The sequence below is a fragment of the Bos taurus genome, chromosome 19 (assembly GCF_002263795.3).
Source record: "Bos taurus isolate L1 Dominette 01449 registration number 42190680 breed Hereford chromosome 19, ARS-UCD2.0, whole genome shotgun sequence".
Classification (NCBI taxonomy): domain Eukaryota; kingdom Metazoa; phylum Chordata; class Mammalia; order Artiodactyla; family Bovidae; genus Bos; species Bos taurus.
Window position 1 is genome coordinate 46,320,660 of NC_037346.1, and position 25,399 is coordinate 46,346,058.

Genomic DNA, 25,399 nt, shown 5'->3' on the forward strand with positions numbered 1-25,399 from the left:
GGAGTGGGGGTGTGGAAAAGGGCTGGGAACAGTTATTTTTTACAGATAAGAAAAATGAGTATAGGGAATTCCCTGGTGGTCCAGTGGTTAGGACTCAGTGCTTCTTGGGCTTTGGTCCATGTGGGCGTGGGTTTGATCCCTCATCAGGGAACTCAGATCCCGCAAGCTGAGAAGGAAGGCCAAAAAAAGAAAAAAGAAAGAAAAATGAGTATAGAGAGGATTTGGACTGTTTTTAGATCACTTAATCGGTAAGAAGTGGGGCAAAAATGTGAACCCAGGGACCTTCTGACTCGAAGTACAAAGGGGAAATAAACATGACCTCGAGGAAAGAGATTCAGGAAATGGCCACAGAAGTGTTTCCTCCAACTTACAGTGGTGACAATGAGCAACTGGATGGAGTGGGGCTTCCCAAGGGGGCTGACTATTGACACGAGCACAGGGAAAGGGTCCCTATCTTGGTGTCAGCCTGGCCAAGGTCAATCAGGGAACCAGATAACGTGACTCCTGCATCTTAAATGGATCTTGGGGAAGATCTACGTGCCATGCATTGGATATCCCTCCATGGTCCGATCCATTGTGGAATATGGCACTTGGGAAAATCACGAATAGACACTCAGATCCCCCAACATCACTGCTTGATTAACAATTTTTTAACATTAACCATCAAGGGCTGCTAAGAAGGTAAAAAGTAGGAAGAAATTATTTTATTTATTGAGGGTCTACTGAGTAATATAAAGATAAAAAGCTACTGTCCCTGTGCTCAAGGATCTCACTGTCTACCAGAGAGAGGTGATGATGGGAGAGGCAGAGATGGAAAATAATCACGGAACTTCTGCTCCTGACTATGACAAAGTGACTGGTATGGAACTCACTCTCCCACAATAAACAAGAATATATTCAGGCACAATATTTGAGAAACTGCTTTAGACATGGACTATGGCTAGCAGAATTATAATCCTTGTGGGAAGGGAAACACATGAGGTGGGAGTTCTACATTTGCCGAGCTTTTTGGCCTGGGGGAGCTTTCTGGAATGCAGTGGGAGAAGGTGGAGCCTAATAAGGGCATGCTGGTCTCACTGAGGTGAAAAAGCATAGATTAGAGTTCAGGGCCTCTGAGAAAGCTGTAATTTATGAAAGGGCTTTTAGAGAGGGGGAAGCTGAACAGAGGGGTGCCCCCAGAAGTCCGCATGGGTGATCTCTATGGTCTTTGGACAAAGGCCGAGCTGTGCAAGCACACAGTGAGACTCTATAAGGCTTAGCGGAGAGCAGCAGAGAGCTGAAGAGAACACTAGAGGTGGCACATGGCTTAGAGACGGAGTTTTAGCCCAGTCAGAAGGAAAAGGTCTCACTAAACAACTTGGTGATACAGCTTAGATGATACAGAATGTCCACACCTTAGGAGTAAGGACCACGTTCTACAGACACATACACACAAACACGCTCTCTAAGATTAAGGATAGAATTTGAAATGACCAGCTCTCCCTGAAAAAGAATAAAACCATTCTGTCAAGATAACCTGCCAATAATTTGTCTAATAGAACTAAACTCAGTTCTCCTCGAGGGAAGACAACATAAACTCTGAAATGAATAAGTCACAATGTTCATATATAATCTAATATTACTATACATGTGAATAAGCAGGAACTTGGGACCCACCATTTTTTTAAAAGCAATAAAGGTATACAGTTCCTGAGATGAGCTAGAATTAGCAGACTGGAATTTTAGAATACTGGTTATAATCATGTTTAAGGACATAAAGGAAAATATAGACATAATTATTGAAGATATGGGGAATCTCTGCAGAGAAAGTGAAACTGTGAAAGAGAAGCATGGGAAAATTCTAGAACTTAAAACATAATGGGCTTAACAGCATAATAGAGACTGGAAAAGAAAGAGTTGGGAAACTTAAACAGAGATTACTATTTAATCAAAAAGCAAACAACTAAGTGGTTTAAAAAACCTGGAGTCTCAGTGACCTGTAGGATAGTTTATTTTAGATGATATCTAAAATACGTGTGGGCTTCTCTGGTGGCTCAGAGGTAAAGAATCTGCCTGCGATGCAGGAGGTGCAAGTTTGATCTCTGGGTCAGGATGATACCCTGGGGAAGGAAATGGCGACCCACTCCAGTCTTCTTGCCTGGGAAATCTCATGGACAGAGGAACCTGGCGGGTTACAGTCCATAGGGTTGCGAAAGAGTCGGACTCGACTTAGTACGAAAACAACAAGAAAACGTATAATTGGAGTTTCAGAAGGTAAGGAGAGAGAATGGGCAGAAAAAATATTGGAAGACGTAATTGCTAAGGAGTTCCTATATTTGGTGAAAAATAAACCACTTACAATGTCTTCCCTGGTGGCTTAGACAGTAAAGCATCTGCCTGCAATGTGGGAGACCTGGGTTCGATCCCTGGGTCAGGAAGATCCCCTGGAGAAGGAAATGGCAACCCACCCCAGTACTCTTGCCTGGAAAATCCCATGGACAGAGGAGCCTGATAGGCTACAGTCCATGGGGCCACAAAGAGTCAGACACAGCTGAATGATATCTCTTTCTTTCTCTTTCTACATAAGGAGAAGAGGGTGGCAGAGGATGAGATGGTTGGATAGCATCACCAATTCAATGGACGTGAACTTGGGCAAATTCTGGGAGAGAGTGAGGGACAGGGAAGCCTGGTGTGCTGCAGCCCATGGGGTCATGAAGAGTCAGATATAACTTAGTGACTGAATGTAACAGCAACAAAAACCATTCAGGAGTCCACCAATCTCAAGTTGGTGAAGAAGAAAAGCACCTATTCATCTTATAATCAAACTGCTAAAAAAACTGATAAAAGAGTTAACTTAAAAGCAGCTAGAAACAAATCTGAGACAATCTGGGCAACAAAATAAGTTATGATAGTTTTGTGTTATAATTCATAGAATAAAATAAATACCCACAAATTCACACTGAATTTTAAAAATGAGAGAGAAGAGAACAGGTCTTCCTTACTGTGGAATACTAGTTAACAGCTATAGAAGGAAAAATGGAAATAAAAAAATCACTATTAACCAATATCACACTAACTAATTAATTGCAATCAAGAACTATTGATGGATGCTGAAATTAGTGGGTGAAAGTAGGAAGAGAAACAGGATATTTGCATAAAATTGAAGTATCTTCCCAGAAAATATTGATTACTTACAAAGAGCAAAATCGTTATTCTATAGTGAAGAAACCTGGCAGACATCACCTTCACCATGTGATCAAAGTTAACATCGTAAGCAATAAGATTCATTGTTATGTCAAACACAACTTAATGACTGAACACCTGCCTCCCCCACACACATGCCTACACACACATCGCCTGGTATAAGGTAATGACAAAGCACACACTTTTTGTGATATTCTTGCTTAGAAGCTTCAATACACTCATGAGAAAACACCAGACAAACCCAGAGTGAGGGCTGTCCTACACCATGTAGGACTTCTACATGTTGGGCATGTAGAAGTCATGCCCAACTCCTCGTGACCCTGTGGACTGTAGCTCACCAGGCTCCTCTGTCCAAGCGATGCTCCAGGCAAGAATACTACACCATAACTGGCCTAATAATTGACACAAAACTGTCAAGGTGATGAAAGAAAAGAAAGACTGAGAAAAGGTCATAGATTGAAGGACACTAAGGAAACATGGTAACAATACAATATGGGATCCTGGATTGGATCTTAGAAAAAGGACATTAGTGGAATATTGGCAAAATTCAAATATTGTGTCTAGATTAGTTAATAGTATCATACTGAGCTTCCTGTACAGTTCTTCTGTGTATTCTTGCCACCTCTTCTTAATATCTTCTGCTTCTGTTAGGTCCATACCATTTCTGTCCTATATTGAGCCCATCTTTGCATGAAATGTTCCCTTGGTATCTCTAATTTTCTTGAAGAGATCTCTAGTCTTTCTCATTCTGTTGTTTTCCTCTATTTGCATTGATCGCTGAGGAAGGCTTTTTTCTCTATTCTTGCTATTCTTTGGAACTCTGCATTCAGATGTTTATATCTTTCCTTTTCTCCTTTGCTTTTCGCTTCTCTTCTTTTCACAGCTATTTGTAAGGCCTCCTCAGACAGCCATTTTGCTTTTTTGCATTTCTTTTCCATGGGGACGGTCTTGATCCCTGTCTCCTGTACAATGTCACAAACCTCCATCCAAGGCTCATCAGGTACTCTGTCTATCAGATCTAGGCCCTTAAATCTACTTCTCACTTCCACTGTATAATCATAAGGGATTTGATTTAGGTCATACCTGAATGGTCTAGTGGTTTTCCCCACTTTCTTCAATTTAAGTCTGAATTTGGCAATAAGGAGTTCATGTATGGATGTGAGAGTTGGACTGTGAAGAAAGCTGAGCGCCGAAGAATTGATGCTTTTGAACTGTTGTGTTAGAGGAGATTCTTGAGAGTCCCTTGGACTGCAAAGAGATCCAACTAGTCCATCCTAAAGGAGATTGGTCCTGGGTGTTCATTGGAAGGACTGATGCTAAAGCTGAAACTCCAATACTTTGGCCACCTCATGTGAAGAGTTGACTCATTGGAAAAGACCCTGATGCTGAGAGGGATTGGGGGCAGGAGGAGAAGGGGACTACAGAGGATGAGATGGCTGGATGGCATCACCGACTCGATGGCCATGAGTTTGAGTGAACTCTGGGAGATGGTGATGGACAGGGATGCCTGGCGTGCTGTGATTCATGGGGTCGCAAAGAGTCTGACACGACTGAGGGACTGAACTGAACTGAACTGAGCTTCCTGTGTTCAATAATTATAATATGGTAATACAAAATGCTGATAGTAGGAGAAACTGAGTGAAGAATAAAAGGGAACTGAATATTTTGAAACTCTTCTGTAAATGTAAATGATTAAAAAAAAAAACAAAAACCCAGAGGGAAAAGACAAGGAAACAAGAATATAAATGATGGGAATTCCTTGGTAGTCTAGTGGTTAAGACTACGTGCTTTCACTGATGAGGGCCCTGGTTGGGGAACTAAAGCAGAAATAGATGTTTTTCTGGAACTCTCTTGCTTTTTCCATGATCCAGCGGATGTTGGCAATTTGATCTCTGGTTCCTCTGCCTTTTCTAAAACCAGCTTGAACATCAGGAAGTTCAGGGTTCACATATTGCTGAAGCCTGGCTTGGAGAATTTTGAGCATTACTTTACGAGCGTGTGAGATGAGTGCAATTGTGCGGTAGTTTGAGCATTCTTTGGCATTGCCTTTCTTTGGGATTGGAATGAAAACTGACCTTTCCCATCCCTTAGCCACTGCTGAGTTTTCCAAATTTGCTGGCATATTGAGTGCAGCACTTTCACAGCATCATCTTTCAGGATTTGGAATAGCTCAACTGGAATTCCATCACCTCCACTAGCTTTGTTCATAGTGATGCTTTCTAAGGTCCACTTGACTTCACATTCCAGGATGTCTGGCTCTAGGTCAGTGATCACACCATCATGATTATTTGGGTTGTGAAGATCTTTTTTGTACAGTTCTTCTGTGTATTCTTGCCATCTCTTCTTAATATCTTCTGCTTTTGTTAGGTCCATACCATTTCTGTCCTTTATCAAGCCCATCTTTGTATGAAATGTTCCTTTGGTATCTCTGATTTTCTTGAAGAGATCTCTAGTCTTTCCCATTCTGTTGTTTTCCTCTATTTCTTTGTATTGATCGCTGAAGAAGGCTTTCTTATCTCTTCTTGCTATTCTTTGGAACTCTGCATTCAGATGTTTGTATCTTTCCTTTTCTCCTTTGCTTTTCACTTCTCTTCTTTTCACAGCTATTTGTAAGGCCTCCCCAGACAGCCATTTTGCTTTTCTGCATTTCTTTTCCATGGGGGGATGGTCTTGATCCCTGTCTCCTGTACAATGTCACAAACCTCCGTCCATAGTTCATCAGGCACTCTATCTATCAGATCTAGGCCCTTAAATCTACTTCTCACTTCCACTGTATAATCATAAGGGATTTGATTTAGGTCATACCTGAATGGTCTAGTGGTTTTCCCTACTTTCTTCAATTTAAGTCTGAATTTGGCAATAAGAAGTTCATGGTCTGAGCCATAGTCAGCTCCTGGTCTTGTTTTGGCTGACTGTATAGAGCTTCTCCATCTTTGGCTGCAAAGAATATAATCAATCTGATTTAGGTGTTGACCATCTGGTGATGTCCATGTATAGAGTCTTCTCTTGTGTTGTTGGAAGAGGGTGTTTGTTATGACCAGTGCATTTTCTTGGCAAAACTCTATTAGTCTTTGCCCTGCTTCATTCCATATTCCAAGGCCAAATTTGCCTGTTAGTCCAGGTGTTTCTTGACTTCCTACTTTTGCATTCCAGTTGCCTATAATGAAAAGGACATCTTTTTTGGGTGTTAGTTCTAAAAGGTCTTGTAGGTCTTCATAGAACCGTTCAACTTCAGCTTCTTCAGCGTTACTGATTGGGGCATAGACTTGGATTACTGTGATATTGAATGGTTTGCCTTGGAAATGAACAGAGATCATTCTGTCGTTTTTGAGATTGCATCCAAGTACTGCATTTTGGACTCTTTTGTTCTTTGACTGTGTGGATCACAATAAACTGTGGAAAACTATGAAAGAGATGGGAATACCAGACCACCTGATCTGCCTCTTGAGAAATTTGTATGCTGGTCAGGAAGCAACAGTTAGAACTGGACATGGAACAATAGACTGGTTCCAAATAGGAAAAGGAGTACGTCAAGGCTGTATATTGTCACCCTGCTTATTTAACTTCTATGCAGAGTACATCATGAGAAACGCCAGACTGGAAGAAACACAAGCTGGAATCAAGATTGCCGGGAGAAATATCAATAACCTCAGATATGCAGATGACACCACCCTTATGGCAGAAAGTGAAGAGGAACTCAAAAGCCTCTTGATGAAAGTGAAAGAGGAGAGTGAAAAAGTTGGCTTAAAGCTCAACATTCAGAAAACGAAGATCATGGCATCCGGTCCCATCACTTCATGGGAAATAGATGGGGAAACAGTGGAAACAGTGTCAGACTTTATTTTTCTGGGCTCCAAAATCACTGCAGATGGTGACTGCAGCCATGAAATTAAAAGACTGATTTGCCTAAGAGCTGTAGCACGGTTTGTCCAAGACCCGAGAGCTGTGACACACTGAGGGCTTTAATGTCCGTTGCTCCAAATCTTTGTTGTGACAAGACAAAGAACCGAAGAACATACACTCGCGTGACATCTATGCTGCTGTGACTCGGATTTAACCTGGCTGAAACAACCTCTGCATGGAAGAGGCCAAGCACAGCAGGAGCCCACCTGAGAGAAGCTCCCGCGCTAGAAGCGGAAGGCGAAGAAACCCAGTGCATGGGAAGGCCCATCGTGCTGGAAACCGGGACAGCGATAAACGAACTCAGCAGAAAGCTCACACAGCCCAGTCTCAGATTCCCGAAGACCTCTGGTTAAGGTAAGAGGTCCTCGCTCCTAAACCGTGCTACAGCTCTTAGGCAAATCAGTGTTACGGCTCTATTTTATTTAGAAGATAGAAGATAGCAGGAGAATGAGAGAGAGAGAGAGAGAGAGAGAGAGAAAAGAGCGCATGCACGTGGGAGAGAGAGTCCGTGAGAAAGCGCTTTGGCTCATCCTTTTATATGTTTTTTTCCTCCACCTGGGCCTGCCCTATGCAAATTGGGCTTAGCCAGGAGTGCTGTTTGTTCTGTTTGTTCTGCCTGAAGTCTTCACTCTGGTCCTCGGACTTTCCTTGTCTTTTAGCCACCGCCATTTTGGACTCCTTTTCCCTATTCTACCTACCTAACAGTTTATACATGAGAATGAAGCAAATAAGTAAACATCTAGGCGGAGATGAAACCTGTGTGATCTGGATTTTGATCCAGGGCAATGGCAACACTGTTAAAGTGGCTTCTGACCTAGAGGCCTTCCAGCATTTAGGAAAAGTGTATGGAGCTCAGGTCAGGAAGCCCAGCGACCCTTTGTGGGTGGCTCCTCCCCTGCCCCCTTGCAAATTACTAATGACACTTCTACTGATGTGTGCTCTTCTTTTTCCTAGTGTTTGAGAGGTCTGAGGAGGAAATGCCTATCTCTGCTGAGGGTGGGGCAGAAGGAAGGGGGGAATCAGACATGGTTATATGGAAGAGGTGACATCTGAGCCATTCTGTAAGATAAGTGGAATTTTCCAGGTGGAAAAAGGAAGTAAGATCAGTCAGACAGAAAGGCGAGGAGTGTTTGGGAACGTTACATATCTTTTTGAGCTAGGATTGGAGGTGAGGCTGGAGACCTGAGGCAGGGTGTTTCCAGGTATCTTGTAGTCTCAGGAGAGGGCTTAGGGAAGCCCAAGGACAGCCTGGAAGGCTTTGGAGGAGCCCAACAGCTGGAGAGACTCCAAATCCTGCCTGATGCCTCGGGGCTTTTTCTTTTCTTTTCTTTTCTTCGTTTTTAAAAATTTGGGGGCTGCTCTGGGTCACAGCTCTTTGTTGCTGAGTATGGCTATCATAGTATGGGCTATCCCAAGTTGCAGTTTTTTCAAGAGGGGGCTACTCTCTAGTTGCATTGTGTGGGCTTCTCATTGAGGTGGCTTCTCCTGTTGCAGAACCAACGCTCTAGGGCTCCAGGGCTCAGTCATTGCCGGGTACTGGCTTAGCTGCATGTGGGAACTTGGTTCCTGGACCAGAGAACCAGAGAACGAACCCAGGTCCCTTGCAATGGCAAGTGAAAGTGAAAGTCACTCAGTCGTGTCTGACACTCATTCGTGTCCATGAAATGGGGACTATACAGTCCATGGAATTCTCCAGGCAAGAATACTGGAGTGGGTAGCGTTTCCCTTCTCCAGGGGATCTTCCCAACCCAGGGTTTGAACTCAGGTCTCCCACTTTGCAGGCAGATTCTATATTAGTTGAACCACCAGGGAAGCCCCTGCATTGGCAAGCGGATTCCTAACCACTGGACCACCAGAGAAGTTCTCAGGCCTTGTTTTTAATTATCCTTAGAGCTTCCTATTGAGGCAGCCTGCACCAGCTCCTATCTGTGGTGGCCTCCTGCTCACAGTCCTAGCATTGTCCCCTTTGAGCTTCCTGAAGTTTCTAGTTTGTGGAGGACCCAGAGACCCATAAGTAGGAATCCAGGGAGGCAGGAGGCCTTTGAAGAGAATAAGATAAAGCTCCAAAGCCTGTGAGTTTGAGTGCAGTGCAGACTGTCTTGAAATGTTTATCAGATACTGTGCTTACTCCGTGGAAGCACCTATTTGCAGAGAAAGGTCTTTTATGGGCATTAAGTGCTTACACAAGCTTCAGATGCGGTCTTGTCTTCAAGAGGTTTACTGTTTACTGGAAAACCAAACTAACCCAAGATAAATATTAGTGAATAATAAAGGACTAAACCGGTGCCTGGCACAGAGTAGGTGTTCAGCAGGTTTGTCAATTAAATGAATGAACGTATCAATGACCAAAGGTCAAGGTACAGAGGGCAGGTGCCCGAGGAACTCTAGAGAAAGAAAAGCCGTTTGGGTGTCTCCGAAGAGAGAGACCACAAGCTCCTGACTTTTCTAAGCATACCAAGTGCCCGATGCGGACCGTGGGGCCAGGATGTCTCCGGAGGATGCGCCCTCGACCTCCCTGGGGTCCCAATCTTGCCTTGCGTACCCGCAAGGCGATCCTCGCGTGCTGAGCCGCAGCGGCAGAGAGGAGCGGCGGTTTCCCACTTCCCGCCCTGCGGTGGAGGGTCCGCAGAAAGGCCGGAGGGGAGGGAGCTCCAGTTCACGGCCCGCCCCGTTGCGTCCCACCCACCGCGTCCCCTCCCCTCCGGCCCCGGGAAAAGCGGCCGCGGGCGCCGCCGCTCGCTGTGGGGTGGGAGGACGCTGCTGAGACAGAGCGCGGCGGCGGGCAGACGAGATGCGAGCGCGGCGGCTCTGGGCAGCGGTGCTGGTGGTGGGGGCGCTGGCGGGCGTCGGCGTCGGAGGTGAGTGGGGCTCCCGCGCGGTGGGGACCCAGGTCTCGGGTGAGCCGCGCCGCGCGTCCTGCCGCGGCCGAGTGTACAGAGCAGACGTTGAGCGGGGAAGTCGGTCGGGTGGGTCCTGCGCCCCTGCGCTCAGAGTGCGCGGGGCCAGGCTGGAGCCGTCGGAGCTGGGAGCTGGGGACCTTCCGGGCTCCACTGCGGCCAGGGCGAGCCACTACCTAGGGGCTTGTCCACCGGGACACCCAACTAACTCTTAAGCCGAGTTAGGCGGCTGTCCCGGGCGATCTCCACGTGAGCGGCGCGGTGGGCGCATCTCTGAGCCCGGAGTTCAGTCCCGGCTGCGCGCCTCGCAGGTGGTCCCGGCCGTGCGAAGGCAGAGTGGCTTCCGGAGCCCGGGCGAGCTTCCCGGTGCTGTTCCCCTGCGTTTGCAGAGGGATGCGGTTGTCCCTTCTCAAACGAGAGCGTGCGCGCGCAGACTTACCGGTTACTCGTCATTTCTCTTTCTCTTTGTGTACACTTTATCCCAAGTTTTTGTGTATTTAGTTTTTACTTGGAGGCTCCCCGCGGGAGCGATTAGGAGGAGGACGAGAGCTCTACCTCCTACAGTGTCCTAGGGTGGGGGCAGTAGCCTCCGCTTCCGGGACAAACCCAGCATCCGAACACTCTCCACTGTGGGCCAACAGCCTCGCCAGGGGTCCCCGGAGCTGGCTTGGCTCCCTGGCTTTGTCTCTTTTGCTGCCGCACACGCACTATCAGCTGCCAGGGCAGTTGGCATTCGACCTCATTGGTGCTGGGAGGGGCACAGCCCAGGTTGCTGCCCGTGGTCTTTCTGGTACCCGGGTGACCCTCCCAGGGAGAACTCTGTCTCTTGGTCCACTGCGGCGTTTCTCTGCAGAGGACGCACAAGTGTGCATATACCTACTTTTAGTGCAAAGAGTAGTACCTCCCAGCCGTAGGGTTACCAGCTAATTTTTCAGCAGAAACTCTGCAGACCAGAAGGAAGTGGCACAATATGTTTCAAGTGATGAAAGGGGAAAATCTGCAAACAAGAATATTCTACCAGCAAGGCTGTCATTCAGATTCAATGGAAAATCAAAAGCTTTACAGACAAGCAAAAGCTAAAAGAATTCAGTACTACCAAGCCAGCTTTGGGCTTCTCTGATAGCTCAGTTGGTAAAGAATCCATCTGCAATGCAGGAGACCCTGGTTCGATTCCTGGGTCAGGAATGGACAGGCTACCCACTCCCAATTTTCTTGGGCTTCCCTTGTGGCTCAGCTGGTAAAGAATCTGCCTGCAATGTGGGAGACCTGGTTTCCATCCCTGGGTTGGGAAGGTCCCCTGGAGAAGGGAGAGGCTACCCACTCCAGTATTCTGGCCTGGAGAATTCCATGGACTGTATAGTCCATGAGGTCGCAAAGAATCGGACAGGACTGAGTGACTTTCAATTTCACATTTTCATGGTAAGACAATTTAGATCCTACAGAAGGTTAAGATTTATTGCTAAATGCGTCAGGAAATACTGGATGACTTCCTTTAAGACTCCTGTATGTATAACAGATTGTCCAGGATAGGGCAACAGTATCTTAAAAAAAACAACACTTTATTGAGGTAGGATCCACATTTTAAAAGCTGTATATATTTAATGTATATGACTTGAATTTTGAGATAAGTATAGACTCATGAGATCATCACCACAATTTATGATCCACAACTTGATGAAGGAGTTACAGATAATACATAGGGGTCTGTTTAAGTTATTGCTGCAGAAGCTTCCCATGTAGTAGATGCTCAAACAAGTCAACTGATATCTTTAGCCTGCAGTGAGTGGCCCGATGACTATGGCCCAGAATTATGAATCTCCAGCATTCCACCCTGGGAGAGGTTAGAGCCTTGGTTCAGATGCTGTCTGAATGGAGACGTCTGGAGGCAACTCGGCGTTCTCCTGCAGCAATGCCTGCTTCCGTGAACTTAAAACATTTTTTACCTTCTTTTCACGTCTACAGTTTTCTGAATTTCTGAATGATTTCTGAATCTAATCATTATGTATTTTTACAGTTTCAGAAGTAAGATAATATGAGATAGAGTCTAGCATGGTGCTTGGCTCAGCTGGTGAAGATGAAGAGTGCATTTGTTATTTTGCTGTCTTTCTCTCCACCCCTCGCTTTTAGTATACTTTTTGTTGATCTGGTTTACACAGTTGTAATGATCTGTATAGGATTCTACTGCGCTGACATACCTAAGTTTACATTAATTATTCTCTTGGGGATCTGTTCACAGGTTCATAACTGATTGGAGTGATTCCAGAGTGGTGATGGGCTATGCTGAGCTAGCTAACCCCAGAGAACCATTGAGAGGCAGGGTAGAGTCATATTTAAGAGTATGGGCTCGGGACTTCCCTGGTGGTCCAGTGGCTGACTTTGGGTTCCCATCGCAAGGGGCACAGGTTTGATCCCTGGTTGGGGAACTAGATCCCACATGCTGCAGTTAAGAATTCACTTGCCGCCACTAAAGATCCTGCATGCCTCAAGTAAGACCCAGTGCAGCCAAATAAATAAATTAAATTTTCGGTTATATTTCACACCCTCCTTACTCGAGTGTTTATGACTGGGTTGCAGGGATCATCAGATCCCTGGGAGGCAGATACAGGATGAAAGTAGGAGAGCTCTGTTGGAACACAGTGTCGAAGGGACACAGACTAGATGGGGATGTCACAGAAAGGCTGTCCCAGGGTGGGAGAGTCTGGTAAGGGGAGAAGAGACGTGGTTTGGTGGTAGATTTGAGTTTTGAAATTCATGTGCAAAGATGATCTTTTTAACTTCACTCAAGAAATATTGGGTTTTGTGGCTTCCCCAAATATGGGCCTTTATTCTAACCTAAGACCTACTGAATAACAGGTTTGTTTTCTAATTTGATTAGCTCTGAGCTGAGGTGCTGATTTCTCCTCCTGAATTTATAATCTAAAACTCTCCAGCTGAAAGGAACTCTCAGAGCCTGGAGAGACATAGTAGGGGGATTTTTGGCTGGGGAAAGGGACAGCTGTGGTTTGAATGTGTGCGTGCTAAGTCACTTCAGTCATGTCTGACTCTTTGCAACTCTATGGACTGTAGCCCGTCAGGCTCCTCTGGTCTGTGGAATTCTCCAGGTAAGAATACTGGAGTGGGTTGCCTTGCCCTCCCCCAGGGGATCTTCTTGACCCATGGATCAAACCTGCATCTCTTGAGCCTCCTACATTGGCAGGTGAGTTCTTTACCATTAGTACCACTTGGGGGGTCCAGCTATGGTTTAAAGCCAATCAAATGTGGGTTTAATTCTTTTTTTTTTTTTTTTAACATTTTATTTGTATTGGCGTATGAGGCCTGGCGTGCTGCGATTCATGGGGTCGAAAAGAGTCGGACACGACTGAGCGAATGATCTGATCTGATAGCTGCTTAACAATGTTGTGATAGTTTCAAATGGACAGCAAAGGGACTCAAATGTATACATGTATCCATTCTCCCCCAAACTCCCCTCTCATCCAGGCTGCCACTAGATGTGGGTGTAGTTCTTAATTTTTCCTCATTATCTGTTTTACCTTGGACAAGTGACTTAATCTCTTACGTCCTCTGTTTCCTCCTCTATAGAGTGGAGGAATTAGTACTTCTACAATTGTACCGATTAAATGAAATAAAGGCACAAAATAAGTTTTCAATAAATGTTAACCACTCCTGTCATTATTTTTCTTGTCCATGGTAACTACAGTGTTTTGGAGGTTAGACTGTTAGTGCTTCATCCATGCATACAATTCAAGTTCCTAGAATGAGACCCACGCTTCTGTGATAGGGGTGTGCATAAGTGCTAAGTCACTTTGATCGTGTCCGACTCTTTGTGACCCTATGGACTATAGGCTGCCAAGCTCCTCTGTCCATGGAATTCTCCAGGCAAGAATACTGAAATGCATTGCTATGCCCTCCTCCAGGGACTCTTCCTTATTTCAACCCATTCTGCATTGGTATATCTCAGCTGCTCTGACCCAGCAAGAGCTCACAGAAGAGCCCAAGGGGGAGTGAGGGGTCTCACCCCATACATTTGCTTTATCCACAAGAAAACTTTAAGTCCTGTCCCTGGGAAAAGAGGAAAGTAAAATACATTCACAGGATTTGAGAAGAAGGATCCGCCTACTTTGTTCAGTCCTCTATGTGCAGTGGTACATAGGTACAAAATACGTACCTATGGAAAGGCATCTTGAGATGTGCCTCACCTTAAGATATCCAATATTTGAATATCTGCATTCATTCATAGACGATCCTCAAATACTCCCTCTGGGCATTCTGGAGGATATTAGAATACAGTCGAGACCATGAGTTCTTTGGGCACTTGGACCCCAACACTCTTGTGCCATTTAGACCTCTCCTCTGAAGGTCCTGGAAACTCAGGGGATCATCTGTGAAGTGTCTGCCTTTGTCCTTGTCTTCTGGGGGAATATGCATGGGAGGGCAACTTTCTCCTTTCCACCTTGTGAAATTGGTGGAAATCTCACAGTTTGTGAAATTGTGAAACTCACTCCAAAATTGTGAGTGTGAGTGGCAGAGGTCTCCTGGGGACAGCATAAATGAGACAAGGAGGCAGGGGGAGGAGGGGGAGTTAGGATATGACTCTGGACTTTCCTAGTAGAAATTCCTCCTCTGCAACTCCCCACCCAGCTCAAGATCTCTGGTTATCATTCCCTCCCAGACCCAAGACTCCTTCTGTCCTTTTTGGCAGGAATAGCCAGAAAGCATGCCTGCAGGAACCACAACTCATGAATCAGCAGACAGACAATTAACTGAGGGAATGACTGAGCAGCTTCGGGGATCGACCGCTTAGTTTGACCCATCCCCCTCTGCTGCCCACAGAGCTGGCCTGCTGCTTCACTCCTGACCCCTGGCCCTTTCTGAGTGGAGTGGTTATCGTGGCTGATGAAGCTCAGGTCACGAGTGGAAAAGCAAGTGGAAGCAGAGGAATGAAGCTGCCTGTCCTTCTTGGGAGTAAACTGCTGGTGTTTTTCAAATGGGAGACTCTGCAGCAAAGAATTGATAAAATCTGCCTTTCTCTCCATGCACAGTATCACCAGGAACACTTTTTTTTTTTTTTAAGTTTATTGAAGTATAATTTATGTACAGTGAAGTGCGTTCTTTGTAGGTGTTCAGTTCTGTGCGTTTTGACAAACACACAGTCAAGTGGGCTTTCCGAGCGGCTCAGTGGTGAAGAACCTGTCTGTCAATGCCGGAGACTTAGGAGACCCTGGTTCGATCCCTGGGTCCAGAAGATCCCCTGAAGTAGGAAATGGCAACCCATTCCAGTATTCTTGGCTGGGAAGTCCCAGGGCAGAGGAGCCTGGCAGGTTACACTGCACGTGTTGCAAAGAGTCTGACACGACTGAGTGACTGATGAGCGCACCAGAGTGGTAGGGGAGTGTGGTGTCTCCTTCTAGGACTCCTACAGGTTGAGAACAGACCACACTCTCCCCTAGGAGTTTCCTGAGGACTGTGGGAATGGGCTGGACCGAGTTTCTTCTGGAGTTTCCCTTGAGCTTTGGGATTCCAAGAGGTTACCAGGTTTTGACACTGAAGGTGCTCATTTGTATAGAGCCTGGCATGCTCTGGAGAACCTACATTTAAATGAATGCAAATCTAGAGACTGAGGCAGAACAGAGGATATGTAAAAATAGCTTTATATATATGTGTATATATATATATATAGTTTTTTTTTTTTTTTAGCTTATAAAAGTAATTCAACTTTTTGTGGGGGGAAAAAAAAAAGTCAGTGGAATTCCCTGTCCATCCAGTGGTTAGGACTCAGGGCTTTCATGGCGGTGGTCCAGGTTTAATCCCTTGTCAGAGAACTAAGATCCTGCAAACCTCGCTCCATGACCAAAAAATAAATTACAAAAAAGTCAAGCAGTGCAAATATAGAATAATGTAAAAAGTACAAGTGCCTTGTAGTCTTGTCCTTAAAGATAACCACTTAAAAATTTTTTTTGAATTATAGTTTTTTATTTTTTAAATTATGAAATTATGATAACATATTTACAGGAGACTTGGAAAATAGAACAACGTTACATATAGTTCCACTGTATATTGCACTTATTTTTTAAGTAGATAAATTAAGATTTTTAGTTGGAGTTTCATATCAAACTCTCAAAAATTAATAGAATGAATAAACAGAAGTAGACCTGAAAAGCACTATGAAGCAATTCAACATAATTAAGATTTCTACAGACAGAAAAAAACAAAATTCTGTAAAGCAATTATCCTTCAATTAAAAAATAAATAAATTTTAAAAATTAAAAAAAAGATTTATAAAATTTTCACACAACAGTGGGGTACAAATTCTAGTCAAGTTCCCATAGACCAGAAACCAGGAGACACTGAAACATATCCAGAGACATAAGATCAGGTACAAACATTTCAGGTCTAAAAGTATTGAAATCATGCAGAGTCTGTTCTTTTATTATTGTGGAATTATGTTAGAGATCAATATCGAGATATTTGAAGATAGCCAACATATTTTCAAGTGCAGTGTGACATTTACCAAGAGAGATCCTTGACTTAGCTATTGAAAGCTTCAATAAAGTTAGAAGACTAAAGAGACACAGAGGGTGATTGCAGAGAAGAAAGCATTTAAATGAGAAATTAATATCAAAGATACTTTAAAAATCCCATGTATTTGGAAATTAAATGTCCACTTTTAAATGATGGGTGTAAGATAACCACTGTTGGCAGTTACTCCAGAATTCTTTCCTATGTATATGGAAATTTTATTTCCATAAATAAATTTTTAAGGAAATATTTTCCCATGTATATTTCCACTGTATATAATTATTTATCTTTATTGTTGTTTCTCAAGCAGAATCATTCACAGTTGCATCATTGTCACTTAATAATATACCATGGGCATCTTTTTATATCAGTTTATGGCTTTCTATTACTGTTTATTCCAAGAGCTGTCAGTCTAGCCCAAAGGCATATTATTATATGGATATATCTGAATTTTCTTAACCAAGTCCCTGTTGGTAGTCATTGGGATCACCCCCAATTATCTTTTACTACAGATAAAGCTGCAGGGGACATCCTTGTTCATTATTATGCACCTTTGTTCAAATGTCTCTAAGGCTGAATTTCTTAAACTAAAATTCCTGAGTCAAAGGACACGAATATTTTAAATTCAAATTTTTATAGCTTTTCCAAATTGTCCTCAAAATGGTGGGACCGATTTGCCTTCCTACCAAGACAGGCTGGCAGCAAGGGCTGGTGCCACCAGATATAGCAGATATGACCACAAGATATGAGCTGGAGGAAGGAAAGTAATGAAACTGAACAGTCAAATGCCAAGTGAAGTGAAGTGAAAGTCATTCAGTCGTGTCCGACTCTTTGTGTCCCCATGGACTATACAGTTCATGGAATTTTCCAGGCTAGAATACTGGAGTGGGTAGCCTTTCCCTTCTCCGGGGATCTTCCCGACCCAGGGATCGAACCCACATCTCCTGCATTGCAGGCAGATTCTTTACGAGCTGAGCCACCAGAGAAGCTAAGGAGGTCACCAAAAGGGCACTGCTTGGCTGGGCCTCAAACAGAGCTTGGTACAGGCTTGCCTCTTTTCTATATTGAGTGAGTCAGATAGGAGGTGGGTCTTGTGCTGATAAAATTTTCCAGAACTTGAAATGCAGCATTTGAATGAAATGTTAGTTAGTTAGGACATTAGGAAGAAATAGACATGTGTATAAAATTAGAGGGATCTTGGGCCCTGGGATGCTAGGCTTCCTAGAGGATTAGCCTACTGATATTTTCTGCCTGGAAGATATACGTTCAGGGCTGGCTGCACTGTGAAAATCACTAATTTAGTCCTGTTTGTTTTATGGAGAAGCAGAAAGGGAGGTCCTGAGAGGCAAAGTGACTTGCTCAAGATCATACAGCTAGCTTTGTGGCATTGGAGGAGTCTAGCCCTGAGGGCTCCTGTCTCCCGGCCAGTGATTCTTCACTGTATCCTGTAGAGACCAAGGGCCCTCTCTCATCTGCCCCTGAGGTGGGTGGGGAATGTGTGGGGATGGGCATTCCTAGTGCAGGAAGTGATTGGCATGAAGGTAAGGAGGAAGGAAACCAACATTTACTGAGGAGCCACTAATTTTTTTTTTCTATTTTTAAAATTGGAGTATAATTGCTTTACATTGTTGAGTTAGTTTCTGCTATATGACAAAGTGAATCAGCTATATGTATACATATATTCCTTTCCTCTTGAGCCTCCCTCCCAACCCATCCCGTCCCTTTAGGTCATCACAGAGTGCTGAGCTGAGCTCCTTGTGCCATACAGTGGCTTCCCACTGGCTATCCAATTTACACATGGTAGTGTGGGTCGGGGAGATCCCCTGGAGATGGAAATGCCAACCCGCTCAAGTACTCTTGCCTGGAGAATCCCATGTACAGAGGAGCCTGGTGGGCTACAGTCCATGGGATCGCAAAAGAGCTGGACACGACTTAACAACTGAACAACAACAGCTAAGTGTGTATATATCAATGCTACTCTCAATTCATCCTCCCGCTTCCCTGCTGTGTCCACAAGTCTTTTCTCTATGTCTGTGCCTGAGCATCCACTATTGATGGTTCATGTTATCTCATTGAATTGTAACGACTCTGTGGGGGGAAAGGAAGCAGTTGTTGAGGGTCACAGTGCTTGGCTGATGTGGTTGGGTTAGACCTGTTAAACACAAGGGAGCAATGATAAGTTCTTGAACAGGAATGTGACAGAGACTCAGAGTCACAGGACCTGAGAGCACCAGAGAGATGAGGGGATGTGCTTGAGGTCACACAGCCGGTGGAGTGGTTAAAGGTCTCCTGCCTGCTGTCTGCATGCTTCTTTCACCACATCCACTGTTACACAATAATAACCTTCATTATTTTTGAAACTGGGGTTTAGTTGCTTTACAATGTTGTGTTTCTGCTGTACAGCAAAGTGAATCAGCTGTACATATACATGTATCTTCTCTTTGTCCCACACACACACAGAATGTTCATTGTTTTCTCCTCCTGCCCTCAGGGTGTTAGTGTTCCAGGGGTCAGGTGTTAATTTTGGATGGCAATTACATGGAAGACAGGACTCTGTCCTTTTTATGGGGTGTTCAGCGCATGGCTACCTAATTACACCAGTTGGAGATGATAAGCAGACATGATCTGGCTTCACTTATAAGGACGGGGACTACTGGCTGAAGAAGGGTCAGTGAAGGGCATGGCCAGTGGTCAACACGTTTGAACTTTGTCCAAAGGGATCCACTTGCTCATGGCAAAATCTTTCCTGTTTTTGGGTCTTGCCCCTCATACCACTGGATCAGCAAATCCTCAGAGTACATCTAGGGTCTAACCACACCGTGAACACCACTACCATCCAAATCCAATCCCCTGCCCTCTAATGCCTGGATTACTATTTTAAAATTTTATTTATTTATTTAATTTTGGTTGTGCTGGGCCTTTGCTGCTGCAAGCAGGCTTTCTCTAGTTGCAGCCCGCGGGGGCTACTCTTTGTCAAGATGCATGGCCTTCTCACGGTGGTGGCTTCTCTTGTAGCGGAGCAGAGGCTCATGGCACATGGGCTCAGTAGTTGTGGCAGTGGGCTTAGTCGTCCTGGGGTATGTGGGGTCTTCCTGCATCAGGGATTGAACCTGTGTCCCCAGCATTGGCAGGTGGGTTCTTAACCACTGGAGCACGAGGTAAGTCCTGATGCCTGAATTATTGTCATGCTTCCTAACTGGTCTCTTTCTGGTCTTGCTCCCCTACTGTCTCCCCTCTTTTCAGTGGCCAGGATGATCTTTTCCTGCTCATCTCGGCTCACAGTCCGCCAGCGGCTTCCCACCACATGGAGGATGATGGCCACACTCCGTAGCGTGGCTACGGCTTCCCAGTATTATGGTTCCTGACTGCATTTCCAGGCACCTCTCCACCTAGCTCCTCTTCCCTGTCTCTCCCTACTGTTTCTTAAAGAGGCTGAGGTCCATCTAGCTGTTGCAGGTTTTTTCTGGAGTACTTGTCCTCTAGATCTTCCTATGATTCACTCCTTCGTAATTTTGAAATATCACTCAGAGAGGCCTTTCTTGACTTTTGAAAAAGAATTATTTATCTCTTTAGCTGCATCAGGTCTGAGTTGCAGCACTCAGAATCCTCGTTGCATCATGCGGGACTTTTCCTTGTAGTGCTCTGGCTTAGTTTGTCCTGTAGCATGTAGGATCTTAGTTTCCAGATCAAGGATTGAACCTGAGTCTCCCGCATCGCCAGGTGGATTCTTAACCACTGGACCATCAGGGAAGTCCCTTGACCACTTGACATCCTCCCCTCACTGATGCTTTATCCTGCTCTATTTTCTTTTTTAAGAATACATTTATGTACTTTCAATTGAAGGATAATTGCTTTACAATATTGTGTCTGCCTTTGCCACACATCATCATGAGTCAGCCCTAGTCTATTTTCTTAATGCATTTGAGTACTTTTCGCTTGTGTGTGTTTTGGTTTTCTGTTGAGCGTGTTTGATTTTCTAAGCTCCACGAGAGTAGGGCGGTTGTTTAGTTCATCAGCGTGTCTCCGGTGCTTAGCAGAGTGCTGGACACAGGTACTCAATGAGTTTTTGTCAGGTAAATGAGTGGGTGAATAAATGGCAACATCATTGATACATCTTAGTAGAAAAGTATATAAGTCAAGTGACCACTTTTCTGTTATCCATAGGTGGATTAACCATTGCAAAATGTTCAGTCTAGGCTGGCTTTTCTCAATCATGCAAAGTATTTCAGGTCAGTGTTCCTCAAAATCATGTCATATATGCTACAGAAATGCAAACCTATTTTACGTTAGCTTCTTAGGGCTGCTGTAACTGGGTGACTTAAAACAACAGAAGTTTATTCTCTAGAGGCTAGAAATCCGAAATCAGGGTGTCAACAGGGCCATGCTCCCTCTGAGACACTGGGATGGACTCTTCCCTGGTATCTTCCTAGCTTTTGGTTGTAGCTGGCAATGCTTGGTGTTCCTTGTCTTCCAGCTAGATCACTCCAACCTCTGCCTCTGTCTTCACAGGCTGGTATTCTCTCTATGTTTTCACCTGATGTTTTCTTATTATAAGGACATCAGTCATATTGGATTAGTGTCCACCTTCATGAGCTCATTTTGATTACATATGCAAAGACCCTATTTCTAAATAAGGTCATAGGCATAGGTCCTGGGAATTAGGACTTCAATATGTCTTTTGTGAGGATGCAATTCAACCTATAACACATTTTAATATTGGTTAAGACAAATTGTACACAAATACCTTCAGATGTTAAGTACCATATTTAATTGTCTCTGATACACTTTAAAAAAAAAAAAATGGGAAAATCTCTGAAATCACGATGCTTTCTGTATGGTTGGGCTTCCCAAGTGGCTCAGTGGTAAAGAATCTGTCTGCCAGTACAGGAGATGCTGGTTTGATGCCTGGGTCAGAAAGATCCCCTAGAATAGGAAATGGCAACCCACTCTAGTACTCTTGCCTGGGAAATCCCAAGGACAGAGAAGCCTGGTGGGCTACAGTCCATGGGATAGCAAAGAGTTGGACTTGACCAATCCACTAAGCATGCACACACGCACCTGTATGGCAATCTGGACTCCCTACTGCTTTGGGTGATGCTTACTGGAGCTTTCTGTTCAGAGCACTGTGTTACCTTGAACTCTACCTTCCTGTCTTCTTCCCCTTCCTTGGCTCACTGAGCTGCTGTTACATGTAACAAAAGAACCAAAATAAAGTAAACTTTCTTAACAACGTGCTCCAGAGAAACAACTTGTTGCATGCACTGTGCAGTTAGGATATGTTTTGTTCTTGGATGACTCACTCAGCCAGGTGACTGCAATGGAAGGTCAGGCACCTCCTGAGTCACCCAGTGTCCCCGTGAACCTGTTTAGGAAATCACCAATCAAAGGTCACTGGCAGGGCCGGAACGCTTCCCTGGCAGACAGTAGGAGAGACATCTGTAGTGTTAGCAGTGTGGATCATCCTTTCTTCCCACTGAACACCCCTCCCTTTGAGCCCTCTCAGAGGGCTCACGAGGGTGGCCTGTTCCTGAATGCTGACATCCTGTCTCATTGGACAACATATCCCTGAAATAGCTCTCATTGACGCATTAATAACTTCCACTGGTTCCAACTCCCTTCCTTGTTCCTCTTTTTTTCCCTCTATTTTTCCCACTCTTTGTCTCTCTTCTGGTTCTGTGAATTGATCTGATGTGTCAAACCACAGCCTTCTACTTCTACTTTCCAGGCAACATTCTTGGCTAATCTCATCTATCTTTTCTAATTGGCGTTCTTTTCTTGACCGTCCCTTCTAGACTGGATTTTTGATCACCTGCCTTCTACTGCTTGGGACTCAGGATAAAAACATCAACAACAAAAACAATAGCGTCAGATAGATAACCAACGAGAACCTGCTGCATAGCACAGGGAACTCTGCTCAGTGTTATGTGGCAGCCTGGATGGGAGGAGAGTTTGGGGGAGAATGGATACATGCATATGTATGACGGAATTCCTTTGCTATCCACCTGAAACTATCACAACATTATTAATCAGCTATACACCAACACAAAATAAACAAAGAAATGGCAACCATAGCAGCAACAGCCTCTATAGGGTGCTTCTGTTTTTGCCAGCTGCTGTGCTCAGAGTGTGACAGGGGTTGTTTCACTTATAACTACCCTGGGAGGAATGGGACCAACCTGACCTTGTTGCCTTGCTCTAGCTAAGCTGTCTGAAGAAATGGGTGGTGGGAGTTGTTAATTCATTTCAGGGACAAAGTTCTAATGAAGGTCCCTCATTCTACAGCAAGGGCTGAACCTGGCCCTCTGAGACTGAGTAAGAAAAGAGGCCTTATGAATGACTGGAAACAGGCCTAAACTCCTTCCACATGTTTGCAGGGGAGGGGTGGCCTCAAAGCAGCAGCTCACTGAATCAGCACAGTCAGGCGCAGGACTTCTGATGAGTCAGTTGCTTTCAGCCACTGCGTTCCAGGGAACCTGCCCTTGGTGGCAGGTCTTGGTGGGGGGCATTCTGGGGAGAAGGGGGAATCATTGCTCTCATGAAATCAACCTGTGATTCATTACACAGAGGATGGGTAAGGGGAACTGGGTAACCATGACTCCCCAGGCATAACTTCTAAGGAACTACCCCTGGCAGCTCATCTCATTCTCTGGGGTCAGGGACCGCCCGTTCACTGGGAGGGGCCTGCTGTTGTTTATTTCACATCTGGTAAGGCGTTCTTTTGTGGCAACAAGTCAAGGATTCATGGGAAATGCTAATTTGGGAATGAATGGAGGGCTAAATGGATAGAAAAGTTTTCAAAAAATAATTCGACGGCATGCACAACTCCCTTGGTTGGTCCTCTTCTCTCTTCTATCTTGTCCCTCATTTCCCTACTGGAAATCCGTGGTGCTTATGTCCAGAATTACTCCCCTGGATGCTGGTTCTCATGAAAACTTCAAAAAGGGATGCCTAAAATAATGCAGGCTATGTTTTTCTCAGAACTCTTCCAATAAGGCAGTAAGGAGTTCACATCTGGCTGAGAAGAGAGCTAAGAGAAGGCCAGGCAGCCTTGGCAGGGAGAGGTCTCCTGGATGCATTGTGGGTTCTGAACACTCTGTCATTCTGACTCTGGCAGCTCTGGGAAGACTGGCTGCTTTTCTCCCATTAGAGGCAGTACATGGCTGAGGGCTGTCCCAACTCAGAGATGGCCTTGATGCCTTAGGGCCAGACCTGGAACTACTGCTGTAATTTCCACCTTGCAGCCTTTGTATCACACACTTAGGCTGTAGTCAGTCAGAGGCTGGAGTCATAGAGGTTACTCATGAGCTTACAGTGGCATGTGACTTGCAGAATTTTCGAGTTGAGAAAGGCCTTTGAAGTTACACAGACCCAGGGCTCTGAGGAAACGTGGGGCTTCCAGGAGGCGCTTCAAAGATTCCACATATAATCTAGTGTTTTTCAGAGAACAATGAAAATTTCAATTGTCCAAGGCACTGTATCAACCCATTTGTGTGTTTTGTATCGGAATTCTAGGCATAATTTGGAGAAATGAGCTCAGTTGCTTAAAAAACAAAACAAAACTGACCTAGTCCAGTACTTGGCAATTTGCTCTGTTTGTATGTGTGTGCGCTCAGTCGTGTCCGACTCTTTGTGACCCCATGGACTGTAGCCCGCCAGGCTCTGTCCACGTGATTCTCCAAGCAAGGATACTGGAGTGGGTTGCCATTTCCTACTCCACGAGATCTACCTGACCCAGGGATGAAACCCACTTTTCCTGCGTCTCCTGCATTGGCAGGTGGATTCTTTTACCAGTGAGACACCTACGAAGCCCCATTAAATGACTCATCCAAGACTATATTATTAGTGGGTGACTCAGAACCACAATGTACTGATTGTGTGTGTACTGCTTCTGTTAGGTCACTCTGTCCCGAGCTGGATACTGTTGCAGTGTAATTTTTAGAGTTAAAAGTATGATTCGCGTGCAACTATAAAATGAAGTGAAAGTGAAAGCTGCTCAGTTGTATCTGATTCTTTGTGACCCCATGGACTGTAGCCCACCAGGTTCCTCTCTCCATGGAATTCTCCAAACAAGAATACCGGAGTGGGTTACCCCTTCTCCAGGGGATCTTCCTGACCAGGGATAGAATCCAGGTCTCCCACATTGCAGGCAGATTTTTTTACTATCTGAGCCACCAGGGAAGTCCAATAAAATGAACACCTGTCAAAGATTTCATTCAACTTAATGAGACAACCAGTAAGATGTTGACTAGTTTAAAAGAGAATTCAAGAAAGGGAGTTACAGTCAGTCAGTCAATGGAATGCTGAAATCAGTTGCCCAATAGATTCAAGATTGGTTAATGTTCAACAAAGCAATAAACCTTAACCTCTGGTGGTTATCTTTGCTACTAGACAGAAGTCATTTGCATTGCTGTTGGATAAGAATCATATACATCATTCTCTTCAAGAATTATATCCATTGTTGTTTATTTTCTACAGGCCAACCTCTACTCTTATAGGACTATAAGATATCCTAATCAATAGAGGTCAAACAAAGATACACACCCCTGAAATTATATAACCCCTTAGCATGGTGAGGCTACTGGTCAACCCCTTGCATTACCTTGAAAAGTCACCCAGTACTCCCTTTGCCTAGTTCCACATTTTGGATAATTTCTTTTAACAATATCGTGTGTATGTGTGTACGTGTATACGTGCACATTTTCTGTCCCCGCTGCCCCCAGATGTTGAAAGGGAGTTCAGTCATAGTATTATAAAGTGACCTGAGATACCCAGCTCTGTAAGAAGTTCAAGGGACACTGGGGAAACATCCCAATGATGAGGATAATTTCCCCTCAAATATATTTGCTGGTCTTACCAACTAAGGACAAGGGACCAATTCAGAAAATTGGATAAAGGAATTG

The 25,399-nt window shown here is 44.7% G+C and overlaps 1 protein-coding gene across 4 annotated transcripts in view; it reads left to right on the top strand.

Moving 5' to 3' along the window:
• The first annotated feature begins 1,985 nt into the window (after window positions 1-1,985).
• The window catches only part of ITGB3 (integrin subunit beta 3), a 69,859-nt gene continuing 46,445 nt past the window's right edge, over window positions 1,986-25,399 (top strand). Inside the window, exon 1 of one of the 4 annotated variants that reach the window (XM_059877747.1) lies at window positions 1,986-2,253. In XM_059877747.1, coding sequence (XP_059733730.1) covers window positions 2,112-2,253 — 142 coding nt within the window. In that variant the 5' untranslated portion in view covers window positions 1,986-2,111. Of the gene's footprint in view, window positions 2,254-9,871; window positions 9,945-18,024; window positions 18,457-25,399 lie in introns of those variants that run through there. The other 3 variants (NM_001206490.3, XM_059877746.1, XM_059877745.1) reach the window with 3 other exon arrangements.